At 42.9% G+C, this 18,739-nt stretch overlaps 1 protein-coding gene across 3 annotated transcripts in view; it reads right to left on the reverse strand.

Moving 5' to 3' along the window:
- Positions 1-16,587: 16,587 nt before the first annotated feature.
- Positions 16,588-18,739, reverse strand: part of BMS1 (BMS1 ribosome biogenesis factor) — a 44,246-nt gene continuing 42,094 nt past the window's right edge. For all 3 annotated transcript variants that reach the window (XM_082408674.1, XM_082408675.1, XM_082408673.1), the window contains exons 22-23: positions 17,662-17,823; positions 16,588-17,129 (exon numbers count right to left, since the gene is read on the reverse strand). In XM_082408674.1, coding sequence (XP_082264800.1) covers positions 16,899-17,129; positions 17,662-17,823 — 393 coding nt within the window. In that variant the 3' untranslated portion in view covers positions 16,588-16,898. The remainder of the gene's footprint in view (positions 17,130-17,661; positions 17,824-18,739) is intronic.

Below are 18,739 nucleotides of genomic sequence, written 5' to 3' on the forward strand. Positions count from 1 at the left end.
ACACAGGGGCAGCCCACTGCGGGACTCCCAGAGGAGCCTGGGCTCGGCACACAGATTGCACTTGGTAGCTGCACCTGACACAGGAGGGCCCGGCATTCACTAAGCACCTAATGAACGTTTGGTGACAGAGGAGAGCATCACTTCTTCTATGAGGAAGGGAAGAAAAGAGAACCAGAGATGGCTGAGATGGGGTTTTGAGGATGGTCCTGAAGGATGGGCAAGAATGGGCAGGGGAGGGTATCATTCAAGGTTCAGAGACAAGAGGGCATGGGGGTGCGTGTGTACATACGTGTGTGCATGTGTGTGTGCACACGTGCAGGGTGGGGGGCTTATAGAACAAGATCTCTCCAGGACCCCATGCCAGGCCCTGTGGAGACCCTGATGGCAAGACGCGCACCTTCCCAGAGCTGGGAGAGACCAGTCAGCTCTGTACCTCAGGGAAGCCCAGGGACTGAGGGGCTGATGGAGCCCCCAGAGCCCCCTGGCTGGACCCAACGAGGCTCCTGATGGTGTCTCCGTTAAGGTGGGAAGGGACGTGGACACAGGGAGAAGGGCTGGGCTGGCGGCAAACCAGATGGAAACAGTGATGCCCTTGGTCTTGTTACTTAACCTCTGCAAGCTCCAGCGCCTCATCAGTAAAGAGGGTGACAACCGTGCCTCTGCTTCTAGTACGAGGGCTGAGAGAAAGTTCCTGTAAAGCACCTGAAACTGGGCTTGGTGCGTGGAAAGTTGTCCGCCAGTGCTGGCAGTGATGGTGAGGATGGGGATAGCAGTGCAGGGCAGAGCGTGGTCCACCCTGGGAAGTCCAGGCCAGCCGGCCTCCGGGAAGCCCCGTGGCGGAAGAGCAGAATGCTGACGACGACCAGTGCCCAGCCACAGGCAGGTCTCAGCAACAGCAACAGCCGGACTAAGCCGTATCATAAGAGAGAGATCCAAGTCTTAAAATTAAGTGGACTGGGACTTCCCTGGCGGTCCAGTGGTTGGGACTCTGCGCTCTCACTGCAGGGGGCCTGGGTTCAATCCCTGGTTGGGGAACTAGAATCCCACAAGCTGCGTGGGCAAAAAATAAAACATAAAAAATAATAAAATGAAGTGGATAAGTCAAGACGACTTAGCAGCGTACCTTTCCATGATTGCAACCATGGAAAAATATGCAGACCTAAAAAAAGCGTGGAAGGGTCTAAGCAAGTTCAAACAGGTCCTCAAGCCGCAGTCTCCAGGGTCGGGACTTTTCTCTCCTGCCCAAACCTACGGCAGCGGGTGCCCAGGACACTCTCCGCGGCCCCTGACTTCAGATGCTGCATCTCACCTAACGTTTCTCTTACCTGACTCAGGGAGACTGTATGTGCGAGGCATCCAGACCTCAGAGGAACTTCTGGGGGAGCAGTGGCAGGAGGAGCCCCCGACGCAGCCTCAAAGTCCCACAGTCAGCATCTCACCCACCTCCGCCCATCTCCACTCGCTCACTCCTGCTTCCTGGGATAATCCCCAAATTAACCACCTTCTCACAAGTCTTTTCTTTTCAGTTTTCCTCTTTTTTTTACATTTAAAGTTTTAATCTATCTGGAATTTATGTTAACCATAGTGTAAGGAGTGACTTTATGTTTTTTCAGTGGATTAACTAGTTGTCCCAACCACGCTTGTGGAATAACCCATCTCTCTCCTGCTTGTGGCACCGTCACTGCCTTATGCCCACTCGGCCATACTTCATGGGCCTCCTTCTAGGGCTTCTGTTCCAACCGGCGAGCACAATCCCTACGGCAGCCTCCTTCCCAAGGGACAGCGTCAGCCCAGGTGCCAAGATGCCCTCCCGGCAGCCTGTGCATTTCTCGATGCCCCCTATTTCCACTCCCTTCTCTGACCACTCTCTCCATCGTCTCAGTCATGCTCTCCACCTCCCCTGAAGCACAGGACTGCCCTGGTCCAGCCCCCAGTGCCCCTCTTTCCTTACTGCAAGCAGGCTCTGAGCCTCTCTCCCCAGAACACCACCCCGCAGGAGGCATGGGAAACACTGCTTCTCTCCTGGGCACCAAATGCCTGGTGTCAACTGCCTCCTGGCATGTCCTCTAGACTCCTCCAACTCCAACTCCATGGTCTTTAATGTACACGTGCAAACACACACACTCACACAGACACGTCCATGAAAACACACACGTGTGCATGCACACACGCACACACTTGCACACACCTGTGTGTATGTACACACACACAGGCTAAAAAAATCTATTTTATGTAGAAGAATCTCAGGCTCAAAGACGTGTCCAAAGTCACACAACTACTGAGTGGCAGAACTCGGGTCTCTATACTTTTAGCTCAACTCTGGGAGCTTTTTAATAACAGATTTACAAAAATACAGTGTTCCAAATATTGGCGAAATAAAACGAGACAATGCACGTTATGCAGTCAGCCCAGTGCCTGGGAGCATAAGCGCTAAATAAGCAATAACTGTCGTGATTAATAATTATTATTCCCACTGTCAGCGGTAGGCAAGGATCCGAGTCGCGCGCTACCCCCTCCCTGGCAATCAGGCGGAGGCCCACCTGCCGTCGCTCTGCATTTGCTTGTCTGGGGCGCCCCCTCCCGGCCTCTGCGTGTGAGCGGAGCCCAAGCAGAGTGAGCGGCGAGCTTACTCACCTAAGACTTTGGAAACGGCCCTCCTCCTCTACGCTCCAGGGTCTGGAGAAGAAGAAAGCCTCCCGTTCTGCTGGGAGCTGGGGCCGTCCTCCGTCCGAACACACAAACGTGCACATTTGCCCGCACGTACACGCGGCGCACTCGCACCCACGCACACGCACGCACACGCACGCACACGCACGCACACGTACGCACACGTGTGCACGCACAATCTCTCTCACCTGGGTGGCCCTGCTAAGCTGACACGGGCTTGACCCCGCTCCCCGTCAGAAAGGCACACGGTATCAGAGCTACGATGCCCTCGTTGGTTTATATCACCGACGGGGAAAGTGAGGCCCCCAGAGGAGGACCAGTCCAGCCCCACAGCATTTGCTGACGGGCAGCAGGGCCGGGTGTTAGGGCAGCAAAGAACGCGATATCTTGGTCAGTTCCGGGAGGGGGCCACACTGCCGAGCCCGGAAGGCAGGCAGGCTGCGGTAGTGGAGGACCCAGGAGGACCCCGCGGCCTTGGTCAATCACAGCCGAGCACCTTGTCCAGGACGTTAACAGCCAGTGGGGGAAGCAGGTGTCTCAACAAACAGATGCGATAAAGTTTTAGGAGAAATCAGATGGACGCCTGCGCCGAGCCCACGGGGAACCGAGACGCCAGTGGTCAGGGGCTGGTGCCTGCCACTCTAGAGCTGAGCATGAACGAGATGTTATTAGAGGTCAGTGAACAAGTAGGGCACGATGGGCAGGGGTGCTGAGGCTTGGCTGGGAGGAGAAGCATGGCTAAGCCCTCCTGGAAGAAGGCTGGGGATAAACAAGATGGTAAAAAGAGCTCCTTTCTCACAATCCCAGCCCCATGGAGGCACCCCAGGGAAGGTGGCTGGAGTTGTCCCTAACACTGGGCCAGGCCGCTTTAACAACTCTGCCAGTGTTACCCCCCAGAGCCATGCTTTAAACACTAGGATTCCCATTTTACAGATGAGGAATGAGGAACAAGGAGGTTTAGTAACCTGCTTAATGCCCAGCGACTTAATGGCCAAGGCAGGATTTGGTACAGGCAGACTGGCTCCAAAATCCATGCGTTTTTTTTTTTTTTAATTGTGATAAAATATGCATAAAACTTACATTTTAACGATTTTTAAATATCCAGTTCAGTGGTATTAAGTACATTCACAATGTTGTGCAAACGTCCCCACCATCCATCTCCAGAAAATTTTCACCTTCCCAACCTGAAACTCCAAACCCATGAAACAATTCCCCGTTCTCCCTCCCCCCAGCCCCTGGCAACCACTGTTCTATTTTCTATCCCTTCGAATTTGTCTTTTCTGGGTACCAATATAAGTGGCATCACATAGTATTTGCCCTTTTGTGTCTGGCTTTTTTTACTAAGTATAATATCTTCAAAGTTCATCCACCTCGTAGCATATGTCAAAATTTCCTTCCCTTTTTAAGGCTGAACAATAGTCCATTGTGTGGATACACCACATTTTGTTTATCCATTCATCCACTGACGGACCATTAGGTTGCTTCTAAGTTTTGGCTATTGGGAATAATGCTGCTGGGAACATGGGTGTGCAGATATCTGTTTGAGTCCCTGCTTTCAGAAACTCCACACTCTTAGCACCCTGCTAGAGAACCATGCTAGAGCTGTTTCTCATAAACCTCACGGAAGATGTGAGTCAGTTTGGGAGAGCAGAGGATAAGGAGGTGACGGAGTGGGGTAAGACGGAGTGCAAGGCAGACAGAGCTGCAGGCTGAGGGGGGCACCCTGAGAATCACCACAGGAGGAGGACCGCCAACTGGGGAAGACGTGTGGGGCTTCCCAGACACCCTGGTGTCAGAGCAGCAGTGGCCCTGGGAGGCCCTGGTACTCCCCCAGGAGCCTGCATTCCTCTCCATCCCTGCGGGGACCATCTCCACACAGTGGGCCGGCCAGGAGCCCAGGCCAGGTGGGAGCCAGCTGACCAACAATATCTGTCACAAGGCAGGGAAGTGGGCAGAGTCTCCGCTACAACAGCAGAGATGGCACACACACCCCCAACCCAGGAGAAATGCACCCCACCCTGCAACTCCTGCCTACTGTGCTCACTACGCTCTGAGACAGGAGAGCACTTACCTGGCAAGACGCAAGGAGAGCAAGTGAAAAGGTGCCAGTCCTGGACAACAGGTATCTGGCCTCTCTCCACTCTACCCCTTCAGCCTAAGCAGAGAAACATCCTGGATATGTTAAAAGATTCACTAGCGCCAGAGATTTCAGCAAACAAAACAAGTGAGGCTATTACAAAACAGGAAAATAGATCACAATATCTCTAACCCGCTTTTTACAGAAAGATTTGAACCCAACAGAGAACATATGTTCTTGTCAGGCTCCCGTAGAGCAGTTGGAAACATTGATGCTGTGCTGGGTGAGCAAGGAGCCCTCAGCATCTTTCACGGATCACATTCTGTCCCCAGTTTGCAATACAATTAGGGACAGTAAGAATGTTAAAAATGCATTTTGGAAACAAAATTAATTTCCACAATGGGAATTATAAAATGTTTGGATCTCAACAGCAGTAAGGTATTCATATAAAAATATGGAATTCAACAAAACTGGCATTTAGAGGGAAATCTATATCCTCAAATGAATTTGTAATAAACAGAATAAAAGGGGAAAAAAGCGAAAGGCAACTTATGTTAAAGAGAAAATTAAAACGGAAATGAAAAACTCTTTAGAAACAGACTACAGATGGTCCCTGACTTAAAATGTTTTGACTTAACGATTTTTCAACTTCACAGTAGTGTGAAAGCAATGTGTATTCAGTAGAACTGTACTTCAGATTTTGAATTTTGGTCTTTTCCTGGGCTAGTGAAATGCAGTACGGTACCCTCTCGTGATGCTGGGCCACAGCTCCCAGTCAGCCACATGACCAAAAGGATAAACAACTGATAACTTTCAACCATTCTGTACCCAGACAACTGTTCTGTTTTTTACTTTCAGTATGGTACTCAATAAATTACATGAGCTATTCAACACTTTATTATAAAATAGGCTTTGTGTTACGTGATTTTGCCCAACTATAGGCTAATGTGAGTGTTCTAAGCATGTTTAAGGTAGGCCAGGCTAAGGTATGACGTTTGGTAGATTAGGTATACTAAATACATTTTCAACTTATGATATTTTTTACTTACAATGGGTTTATCAGGATGTAACCCCATTGTAAGTTGAGGAAGAGATGTACAATAAGAGCATGACCTATCAAAACCTATGGCATATGTCCAAAGAAAGGGACATTTTATAGCCTTGAGTATACATATGTACACTTAAATATAAGAAAGACATAACTAAGCTTTTTAAAATAGGATGAAATAAGAAATAAGCTAATTTAATTTGAAAACAACAGTAATAAAAGTAGATTTGATAAATAAAACCAAAAACCAGTTCTTTGAAAAGACCATTAAAATAAGCAAACCTCTGGAAAGTCAAGCAAAAGAAAAAAGGGAAAAGGTACGAAACTGAAAATGTGAGGTTAAAACAAGGGACACGACTGCAGATATGAAGGAGATGTTTTAAACAACAAGAGGATGGTAGGCACAGCTTCACTCTGGTCGGTTTTGTTGTATCTGGATGAAATGGAAGATTTTCCTGAAATATATAAATCGCCAAAATAGGCTTAAAAAGAGGAAGAAAACCTGAAAAGAACAATAAACATAGAACTAAAAAGGTAAAAAGGGATTAGAGGGGCTCCATCAGCCTCCAGGGACAGGGGATGCTGTTATGGATGTTACCAAAACACAGGGGAAAATGCGAAGCTCCCAGTTCTCTACAGGATTAACAGACCCAACAAGCATCACACACACACACACACACACACACACACACACACACACACACACTGCAATGATACAGAAAGATCCTCTGAGACACATACAGTAGTTAAAAATAGAAAGCTTCCAAAAGGAATAAAATTGGGTCATTTGTAGACACGTGGATGGACCTAGAGACTGTCATACAGAGTGAAGTTAAGTCAGAAAGAGAAAACAAATACTGTATATTAATGCATATATGTGGAATCTAGAAAAATGGTACAGATGAACCAGTTTGCAAGGCAGAAATAGAGACACAGATGTAGATAACAAACGTATGGACACCAAGGAGGGAAAGGGGGATGGGATGAACTGAGAGATTGGGATTGACATATATACACTAATATGTATAAAACAGATAACTAATGAGAATCTGCTGTATAGCACTGGGAACTCCACTTCGCTGTACAGCAGAAACTAACACGACATTGTAAAACAACTCTACCCCAATTTAAAAAAAAGTAGAAAGCTTCCAAACAAGACAATCCTATTTGTGTTTTTTTTAAAAGACAACACATGGAGGAAAATAAATATACATGAATATAAGTGTCCAAAAAAGATCTGGAATATACACATCAGACAGATCACTGTGGCTAGCTGTGAAGCAGAGAGTTTGGAAGGAAGTTAAAGAGAAAAACATTCTTTTTACACTATTCCTGTATCGTTGGAATGTTTACAAACTAAATATGTTCATATATTACTTCAAAATAAACTAAATGAAAAATCAATAAAAGTAAATAAAACCAATAATTAATAGCTTGATAATATTAATTTGAAGAGAAAAGTAATACTTTAATAATTATGAGTTAAATATTTTAAGCTAAAAATAAAAATTAAAAATTTAGAAAACAAATGGAAAGATTTTTTTTTACAATAGGAGGATATTTAAAATAGAGGGTCATTTTTGTAATTAAATAGGTAGGAATGACTCACCCTGACAAGACACAAAACCTCAAAGTCATAAAGGAAAATACCAGATTTGATTGTTATGGACGTTTAAAACCTCTATACAAAGAAAGGCATTATGCACTTGTCAAAAGACAAGGGTCAGGGCTTCCCTGGTGGCACAGTGGTTAAGAATCCGCCTGCCAATGCAGGGGACACGGGTTCGAGCCCTGGCCCAGGAAGATCCCACATGCCATGGAGCAACTAAGCCCGTGTGCCACAACTACAGAGCCTGCGCTCTAGAGTTCGTGAGCCACAACTACTTATTAGCCCATGAGCCACAACTACTGAGCCCATGCGCCTAGAGCCCACGAGCCACAACTACTGAGCCCATGCGCCACAGCTACTGAGCCCGTGCTCTGCAACAGGAGAAGCCACCACAATGAGAAGCCCGCACATCACAGCGAAGACCCAAAGCAGCCAAAAATAAATAAATAATATATATATGTGTATAAAAATCTTTAAAAAAACCCCAAAAGACAAGTGTCATATTAGGGAAAAAATATTTATAAGGTTTGTAAACAGCCACAGGGTTTATATCCAGAATATATAAGGAGCTTTTACAAAGTCACTAATGGCCAAGAACCCAACAGAAAAATGAGCAAAGGAGATGCACAAATTACAGAAGATATGAGAATGGCCGATAAACACTTGAAGAGATGCTAAAGCCCTCTAGTTATCTGATAAAAATGCAAATTTAAACAGTAATGAAATATTTCTTGTACCCAGCAGACCGGCAAAAATTAAAAGCACTGAGCACATGCATCACTGGCAGGAATCGGAAATGGGAAAATTCTCAGTTACTTTACAAATATTTCCTCTTATCTGTTGATCTTTTCCTCCCCCTCCGGCACTCATATGAGATGAATGTGAACGCCTTCCCTTCTCTCCTCCACCCCTCCTTAACTCTCCATCTCGTTGGCCTCCTCCTCATCTTCTCCAGAAGAGCCCCCAACCTGATCCCCGTTCATTCATTTGTTCTTCTGCCCTTTAACCTTCCCACTGAGTTAACCATTTCAGCACTTCCATTGTACACACTCATTTAACCCCAGCTGGTTCTTCTTCATAACTGCATCATCTAGCCTCATATTTCCAATATCCTCCTGAGGATATTTATCATACACAAGTAAATGCTTTTCCTGTCTTGTTTGTTTATCTGTTCCCTCTGGTGTTCAGTTTGTGGTCTCTGTCTCTCGGAGTTTACTCTTCTCACGTGTCTCGTTTTTCCCTACAGCTGCTCACTTTCCCTGAGGAAGGTGAGCCACCTTAGCCGGTCACTTGGGAGGAGGAGCCGGGAGCCTTAGCCCCAGGCAGCACCTTCCAGGGACGGTTAGGGAAGGCGGGCAGGATGCTCCTCAGGGCAGAGAGTAGGGTGAGATTACCTGGCTCAGCCTCCCCTTTTTTGCTCATTCCCGAGGGGCTACTCTGGGCCTCAGGGAACTTCCCTGTCTTCCAGCCTGGGTGCTGTCTTTGTCCAGGGGCTGTCAACCTGCATCGTAATTGACTATCCGCTCAGATGGGGAGGTGCCATGAGGCAGCCCGCAAACCTGCCGAGGTGGTGTGGCACTCACTCCAGGTAGGTTCCGGGCTACTGTGGCATTGCCTGGATGCCTGTGTCTGGCATAGGATCTCCTCCTCACAAGAGCAGCGCTGGGCAGGCAGGGACCCCAGGGCGCGGGTAGGAAAGAAGCTGTCCCAGCCTGACCCTGGGTAGCTGAGCAGCAGCTTCCAAACTGGAATGTGCCTCCCCTCCCCTCCCTCACCCCACTGGGCTCTGCCTCCACGGGATTTCTCATGGGTTTTCATCTTCGTTCTGGGCTCTAGCAATTAATTATCCCTTTTGTGGTATCTCCAAGGTTTGGATTCATAGACTAGAGCCAGCAGCCCATATTAATTAAGCATCTTATTAGGAACAAGAAGCAAAATTTAAAAACAAAATCACAGCATCAGATGTTTTTTCATGGAAGAAGAAAATGGATGCATGCAGACATTGCCAGTGGGAGTATGAATTGTCACACCTTTCCCAAGGGACAGACATTGTGACAATACGTCCCAAACACTTGAAAGATTGACTGGGCATTCCATGACAAGACGGTGTACACTCACATGTCCCTGCTCCTTCCCTCTAAATATGACTAAATGCGCTGGAAATAATCTAAGAGACGATCATAAAAGGAATCTGTAAGGTGGAAAGAGAAACTAACACAACCTTGTAAAGCAACTATACTCCAATAAAAATTAATAGATAAAAAAATTTTAATAAATAAAAATAAATAAAAGATATATAAGGTGGAAAGAGGAAAGCAGACTGGCTGGGAAGCAGAGGACTTGAGGGATGACACTGCACTGAACTCCTGGGTTTTCTTTTTATCCCCCATTGTCTTAGTCCATTTGGGCTCCTAGACCAAAAACACCATTCAACTGGGTGGCTTAAACAACCAAAGTTTCTCTCTTACAGTTCTGGAGGCTGAGAAGTCCAAGATCAAGGCACTGGCAGAAGGGGAGGGGAGAGGAGAGACAAGGCAAAGAGTTCTTAGACTTGACACCAAAAGTATAATCCATAAAAGAAAAAGTTGATAAATTGCACCACACTCCATCAAAATTAAAATTGTTTTTGCTCTGCAAAAGATCCTAAGATGATGAAAAGAGAAATTACAGATGGGATAAAATACTCGCAAATCACATACCTAACAAAGAACTTGTGTCTATAATTTATAAAGAACTCTCAGAAGTCAACATTAAATAAACAAAATTGAAAATGTACAAAAGATTTGAACAGAGATTTGACCAAAGAGGCTATATAGATGGCAAATAAGCACATGAAAGGATGGCCAACATAATTAGTCATTAAGGAATTTCAAACTAGAACCACAATGAATTATGACTACACACCTATTAGAATGGCTTTAAGAAAGCAATAACACTAAATGTTTGCAAGGATGCAGAAAGCTGGAGCATTCATACGTTGCTGGTGAGAATGTAAAATGGTACAGCCACTCTGGAAAACTGTTTGGAAGTTCCTTTATTTTCTTTTTAATTTTTGGCCACACTGCGCCACATGAGGGATCTTAGTTCCCCGACCAGGGATCAACCCTGTGCCCCCTGCAATGGAAGCACAGAGTCTTAACCACTGGACAGGCAGGGAAGTCCCTGGAAGTACCTTTTAAAATTAAAAATGGACTTTCCATTTGACCCAGAAAATGCAATCTTGGGCGTTTTTACAGGAGAAATGGAAACTTATTTTTACACAGAATCTTATACATGTATATTCATTCATAGCAGCTTTGTTTGTAATAGCCAAAAACTGGAAACTACTCAAATGTCCTTCAATGGTGAATGCTGAACAAACTGCAGAACATAATAGACATTATGGAATACTACTCAAATGTCCTTCAATGGTGAATGCTGAACAAACTGCAGAACATAATAGACATTATGGAATACTACTCAAATGTCCTTCAATGGTGAATGCTGAACAAACTGCAGAACATAATAGACATTATGGAATACTATCCAGCATTAAACAGGAAGAGAGTATTAATACTAGCAACAACTTGGATGAACTCAAGGAAATTATGCTGAGTGAAATAAGCCAATTTTAAAAGGATACAAACTATACAATTCCATAAAGTTGTGAAGTAACATAAATAGATAGAATACAGACTAATAGCTGTTAGAGGTTAGGGATGCGGAGAGGGTGTGTGGCTCTAAAGTGGTAGCATGAGGAAGCCTTGTAGTGATGGCACAGTTTTGTATCATGATTGTATCATGATTGTGATCATCAAAGCTACACACATACAAAGCTACACACATAATAATATCACACAGAGTAACACACACACACAAATTAGTACATGAATAACTCATGAGATCTGAATAAGCTCTGTGGATTGTACCAAGGTCAATTTCCTGATTTTGATATTGTATTACAGTTATGCCAGATGATAGCATTGGAGGAATGGCACAAGGAACCTCCCTGTACTTTCTTGGCAACTTCCTGTGGATCTTTAATTATTTTAAAATAAAAAGCATTTTTTAAAAATGGCCTCAGAATCTTACTTGTAGGAATTTAAGGAGAAAAACAAAGAGGATTTCAGATCAGGGAAAAACGGAGTAAGTAAGTACATTTCGCTCTGTTTCCCACCGAAACGCAAGTGTAAAAGCTGAATAGAATGCACGGAGAAGCTATTTGAGGACTTTTAAAATCAAATAACAGCAGGAGAATTGGGACAGGAGACCATAATTCAAAGTAACACTGAGCCGGTGGTGAGTTTTACCATTTTCCCTTCCCTAGTACCTCACAGTTCTCCTCACTCAAGGCAGCCTGAACTCGGAGGTGGACATAGGTGCAAACAGAGCGCTCAGGAAAGCCCTCTGGTTCTGGCTGAGGAGCAGAAAAGTGTCTCCTAACACCCAGAGAAGAGTGCAAGAAATCCCCCCTCTTCTCTACTCCATTTTCTCCTGCCCCGGCCCCCTGCAGCCCACAGGCACACCCTTTTTTTTGATCCAAGTAGGGTGGGTTTGTTGTTTTCTTTTAACCATTGTTTTCTTACTCTCTGTCCTTTGACTGCTTGACCCTGGATGTGGGCACAGCCATGGTAAGGAAGCTGCAGTGTCTTGGATGGAGGGCTAAAAAGGAGAGCCCAGGTGACTGGAAAGTACCAGGAAATCATGGAACGGGAGGAGTTCAGGACAGTGACCCCCAAAATTTGTTAATGAGCTCCTGGGCTCCCTGCTGAGCTGTGCATGCATAGATCTGACTCTAAAGAGCATATCATTGACTCTGAGAATGGGCCTAAGAGATAGATCAATGTCCTGGTCCTACACGGGCTACGGGTAATCCACACGTGGGACCGACCCAAATAACACTGCAAGGACTTTGTAAATGGAACTGACACTGTGACCACAGCCCACAGACGTCTGGTTGGGACGTGCAGCTACACAGTGCTTACAGGGACATGTATGGCATTGAATGCTTATATTAGAAAAGAAGAAAGGTCTCAAATCATTAATCTAAGCTTCAACCTTAAGACATTAGGAAAAAAGAACAGAAAAAAATCAAGGCAAGTGCAAGAAAAGAAATAAAGAGCAGACACCAATGAAATTGAAAACAGCAAAAGAATAGAGAAAATCAATGAAACCCAAAGCTCGTTCTTTGAAAAAAAATCAATAAAATTAATAAACTTCTAGGAAGACTGAACAAAAGAACAAAAGTAGAGAAGACACAAATTACCAATATCAGGAACGAAAGAGGTGATATCACTACAGACCCAAAAGATAGTAAAAGGGTAATAAGCGAATCCTTCCTACAAATAACTTTATACTTATAAGTTTGACAACTTAGGTGAAATAAATCAATTCCATTTCATAACCTACCATAATTCACTCAAGATAAAATAATCTGAATAGCCCTGTAACTATTAAAGATATTAAATTCATTGTTAAAAAAAATTTTTTTTAAATGTCCAAGCCTAGATGGTTTCATTGACAAATTCTGTTTTTTTTTTTTTTTTTGGTTGTACCACGCAGCTTGTGGGATCTTATTTCCCTGACTAGGGATCAAACCCATGCCCCCCTGCAGTGGAAGCACAGAGTCCTAACCACTGGGCCGCCAGGGAATTCCCTCATTGACAAATTCTATCAAACATTTAAAGAAGAAATAACAACAATTCTACCCAATCAATTCCAGAATATAAAAGGAGAGGGAACATTTCCCAAATCATCTTATAAGGCCAGCATTACCCTGATACCATCATCAGATAAAAGACAAAAGAACTCTACAGAACCATATCCCTTATAAATATAGATGCAAAAATCCTCAACAAAACATTAGTGCATGAAATCTAGCAAAATATTAAAATAATAATACATCATCCAGGGATACAATATTGGGATAAACGTCACTCAATTTTAAATATTATTTTTTAATATTTTGTTTGCTACACTTGATGCAGTATCTATATAGGTTCAAATATGGTTCAATGTTTGAAAAATAAATCAATGTAATCATCATATTAACAACTGAAAGATGAAAAACCACATGATAATATAAATTGATGAAGAAAAAGCATTTGGCAAAATTCAACATTCATTCATGATAAAGATTCCCAGCTAACCAGGCATGGAAAGGAGTTTCCTCAAACTGAGAAAGAGCATCTACAAAAAAATCGGGACCACAGCAAGGATGCCCACATTGAACGGTCCAATTTCCCATTATACTGGAAGTCCTATCCAGTGTAACACGTAAGAAAAAAAGGCATACAGTTGGAAAGGAAGGAATAAAAACTGTCTCTACTTGCAGACAACATGATAGTCTAAGTATAAAATCCCAAGGAATGTGTTCCCCTCCTCCACAAGAAAGGTCTAGAACTAATAAATGGGCCTAGTAACGTCACAGAATGTAAGCTCAACATACAAAAATCAGTCGTTTTTCTAAAAACTAGCAGTAAACAGTTTGAAGGCAAAAAAAGTCCTACATAAATTGAGAGATATGCCATGGATTGGAGGACCCAACAGAGTGAAAATGTCAATACTCTCCAAGTTGATCTACAGATTTAATGCAATCAAAATCACAGCAGGATTTTTTGGTAAATGTAGGCAAGCTTATTAAAATTTATATCAAAAGGGAAAGGCCCTAGAACAGCTGCAACAATTTTGAAAAAGAGAAATAAATTTATTTAGAGGAATCACACTTCCCAATTTTAAGACTTACTGTAAAGCTACAATAATCAAGATCTTGCAGCAAAGGTATAGACGCATCAATCAAAGAACAGAACAGAACAGAGAGCCCAGGATATACCCTCACAAATAGGCCCAACTGATTTTTGACAAGGATGCAAAGGTATCTCAATGGAGAAAGGATAACCTTTCAACAAATGGTATTAGAACAATTTGTTGTCTGTAAGTTAAAAAAAAAAACCCCAACCTAAATCTCACTCCTTATACAAAAGTTAACTCAAAATGAAAATCGTAAAGCTATAAAGCTTTTAGAAGAAAACATAGGAGAAAATCTTCATGATCTGTGGTTAGGAAAAGAGTTCTGAGCCATGACACCAAATGCATGATTCATAAAAGAAAAAAAGTAATAAATTAGGCTTGACAAATATTTTAAATTTTGCAAAAGACACTGTTAAGAGAACGAAGAGACAGCAATAGACTAGGAGAAAGTATCTGCAAATCACATATGTGACAAAGGACTGCTTCCAAAATATATAAGAAACTCTCAAAATCAACAAGAAAATGATCCAAATAAAAAGTAGGCAAAAGACTTGAACATAAACTTCACCAAAGAGGACACAGTATATGAAAGGCAAGTAAGCATATGAAAACATGCTCAATATTATTGGTCATTAGGGAAATGCAAATTAAAACCAGTGAGATGGAATGCAAAATGGTACAGCCCCTCCAGAAGACAGTTTGACAGTTCTTTTAAACCATATGACCCAGAAGCGCTACTCCTGGGTATTTTTACCCTGGAGTAATGAAAATTTATGTTCACACAAAAACCTCTACACAGATATTTACAGCAGCTACATTCATAATTGCCCAAAACTAGAAACAACCACAATGCTCTTCCACTGGAGAATGGATAACCAACTGTGGCCTGTCTGTACAGCTGGTAACTATTTAGTAATCAAAAGGAACGCACCATTGATACACAGGACAATTGGGATGAATCTCAAAGATATGATGCCAATTTCAAAAGATTACATACCATATTGTTCCACTTACATGATATTCTTGAAATGACAAAGTTGTAGTGATGAAAAGCACATCAGGGCTTCCCTGGTGGCGCAGTGGTTGAGAATCTGCCTGCTAATGCAGGGGACACGGGTTCGAGCCCTGGTCTGGGAGGATCCCACATGCCGCGGAGCAACTGGGCCCGTGAGCCACAACTACTGAGCCTGCGCGTCTGGAGCCTGTGCTCTGCAACAAGAGAGGCCACGATGGTGAGAGGCTCACGCACCAAGATGAGGAGTGGCCCCCGCTCGCCGCAACTAGAGAAAGCCCTAGCACAGAAACGAAGACCCAACATAGCAATCAATCAATAAATAAATCTTAAAAAAAAAAACACACATCAGTTATTTTGGTAGTGGGGTGTGGGGAAGTGGGGAAGGCTTGGGCTGCGTAGCATGAGGAAGTGCTTTGGAGAGACGGGACTGTTTGGTATCTTGACAGTGGTGTTGATTACATGAATATATAGGTATGTTTTAAAACCTATATAAGTGTTCAAATTCACAGACCTATACAACTCTTCAAAATGGGACCAGAAGGAGAAACAAAAAATTTAAAAATCTGTTCTGTACCAGTCACTTTGCATTTCGTCTCATTAAATCCTCACAGACTGCAAGATTAGTTTATCATCGCCATATTACAGATAAGAAACTTGAAACTCCAAGATACTCAGGAACTTACCCAGAGTCACACCATGAAGAGTGGCAGAGCCTGGAGCCCTACCCAGACCCTCCCTGCACCTAGTACTGGGACGGTCAAGTCTGCGTGTAGTAGTCTAAGACACTGGGAAAGACAGGCTGCCCTCTTTGTTCATGTCAGTTACGTGTCTGGCTTCTGTGCACAGCCTTGCTAAGCTGGACCTGCTCAGCTTTTAGTCAAATGGACATCTCAGCAGGATCACTTGGGCTTCTTGGGCGCTGGCCTGCATATGCGGGTTGGACTTGGTGATGTTCTTTGATGTATGTGAAGATACTGAATTAATGGAAAGAACGCTGGACTAAGACCTGACTGTTTCATCTTGATCCCTTCCTATTCCTAGATGATTCTACCCACTCCCAGCTAGGTGTTGATGTCTCTCAGGCATGCATTTTAGACCCAGAGGGTATATCAACATGAACTGCAGAGAGAATGCCTAACTACCTCCACAGATGTCATCCCTAGTCTAAAAGCATTAAAACAGTATTTAGTGTTAACTAGCTATTATACTAACTTGAAAAACATGTGAAATAAGATGTTAAAATGTCCATTAGGGTCAATAATCAAAGAATATAACATATGACAGACAAAAAAATAAAAATAACTATATATCCTTCTCTAAAATTTTACCTTAATGCTGAGGATTCAAGTTAATATTTTTTCCCTTCTGGAAGACTCATCATGAAGGTGGTAGAGTAAGCAATTATCAAGCATTCATCCCTAATGAAAACTACTAAGCCAAAATTAACAAGAAGATATTTTAATGATACTTTTGTAGCACAAAATTAAACTGAGACAGGTAAGAGGAATGTGAGGGAATCTAGAAAACCATAAATTATATCGCTTTGTTTTGACATAACCCAGATGTTGAGAATGAACAGGCGTCCTATCAGCAGTCTCCATTTCTCCTCTCAAAGGCACAGTCTAGGCAATAAATCCAACAAAGAGGTTGTGCTTAGGCTCCACTCCCCTGACTTGTTATTTAAAAGTACTGCAATATATGAAACCATTCATCACTGCAGATTCAAATGACTGTCTGTCTGTCTGTCTGCAGATCACTTCAATTGCTCCACAGGCCCCTTCAGGCTGGACTTCTGATTTCTTCTTTCTTTCTGACCCTGAATTCGGTAGAGCTTCTTCCTGAGGTCCTTCTGTCGCTTCAGTTTCTCTTCTTCCTCCTTCTGCTTCACTTTGAAGTGTTCTTTGTTGTGTAGATGCCGTTGCTCCTTGGCTTTCTTCACCTTCTCACTGTGCACTGTACTCAGAGCATCCAGCAGCGCAAGGATCTGACAAGGGCAAAACCCAGTGAGCATCAGAATATTCTTACAGCTACAGCATGCTTTCCTTCTAAGTTTCAGGAGGCCTAAACACCACAGCTGATGGCATCAAAGTTACAATCAATTCATGATCCAAATGAATCTTAACCTGGTGAAAATTTATCCTGAACTAGGAAATTGTAATTTGCATGGAAATATAAGTAGGAGCATATTTACTTAGCAAAATACTTAAATAATGGCCTTGACCACAAAACCACCTTTGTTAAATCACTCTGTGGATACTCTGTACAACTAAGAGTGATTTGCCAGCTGTGTGCCTATTATTCCCCATTAAAATGCATAAGGCAGAGCATGACTAAACAAAAGAAGCAAAATGGACTCCGGCCTTTCTTCTAACTTCCAGATCTAGTACCTTGAATAAGTCAGGCCCTTATCCTTTCCTAATGAAAAGTGAGAATGCAGTAAAAATGCCAAGTGTGTTACTGAAAGCATTATTTTCACATCTAAATGCAACATGCTGGAAGCCGTCCATCAACAGTACCTTCCTTTCATGAGGCTCCCGTATGACAGCTGGTCTCAGTCTGTCCTTCGGAATCTTGCCTGCCTTTGCTTGGGTCTTGGGCTTGCTCTTAAATGGCAGGGCCTTCTGCAAGGCTTTTGGAATGTGCAGTGAATTGAAATGTTTCTTTTGCCTCACAATTGGCTGAAAAAGAAAAATAAAACAAAGACTGTGACATATTTATATTATGATCTATGTGCATTTAAAACTTGCATAAAATCTTCTCAATGGGTTGATTTTTCCACAAGATCAGTAACACCACAGTTTGCTGACCATCAGAAATGAGGACTCAATCATCCATCAAATATATATTGCCTCAATGGGCATGCACAGCTGCAGGCAAAACAAAGGAATATATAGAATATACATATTTACAATTCTTCCAAGAAATCAACTGTGCCCAGTATCTACAGTATGGACGATAGGATCTCAACAGAGCAGATGAAAAGATCCAAAGTTTCTGTTAATGGAAAACTCTGGCCTTATCTTTGGGGCACTGAGACGGTTTTTTCTAGCCTAACAAGAATAACTAGCTTTTCATCTTGACTATAAACCTCTCTGGATTTAAGGACATAGTTCTTCCTCCAATGAGCAGCTGAAATGCCCCCATCCCTGATTCTCATTAAGAAGTTTAACTTTATTCTGTTTCTAATAGAAGGCTGGTTGAGAAGAGTGACATTTAAATGACAAATGAAGGCAAAACTCCTTCTACATTCAGTTTTCAAGCTAACCAAATTCTATGCTTAAATTGAGATGACCAAAATTCTTACCTGCCTCAGAAGTAGTTAATAAGTTGAAAGTTTTGCCCTAGACCTTTACCAAGGTCGACAACTATATAGAGAATATGTCTGCTGTATCTTTATGAATTTACTGTTAAAGACATCACCCACAATAATATTCAATATTCTCTGTTTAAGAAACCAAAATATTTTAGAATGAAAGAAATCAGAGAAATCTCCTTCTCAAAAACAAGTAAGCACCACAGACTGGACAACAGGTACTATGTCCTGAAGTATATTTTAAGAGAAACTCATGGCAATGTGATTCAAATTTTATTAAC

The sequence above is a fragment of the Balaenoptera borealis genome (assembly GCF_965194805.1).
Source record: "Balaenoptera borealis genome assembly, chromosome: 10".
Taxonomy (NCBI): Eukaryota; Metazoa; Chordata; class Mammalia; order Artiodactyla; family Balaenopteridae; genus Balaenoptera; species Balaenoptera borealis.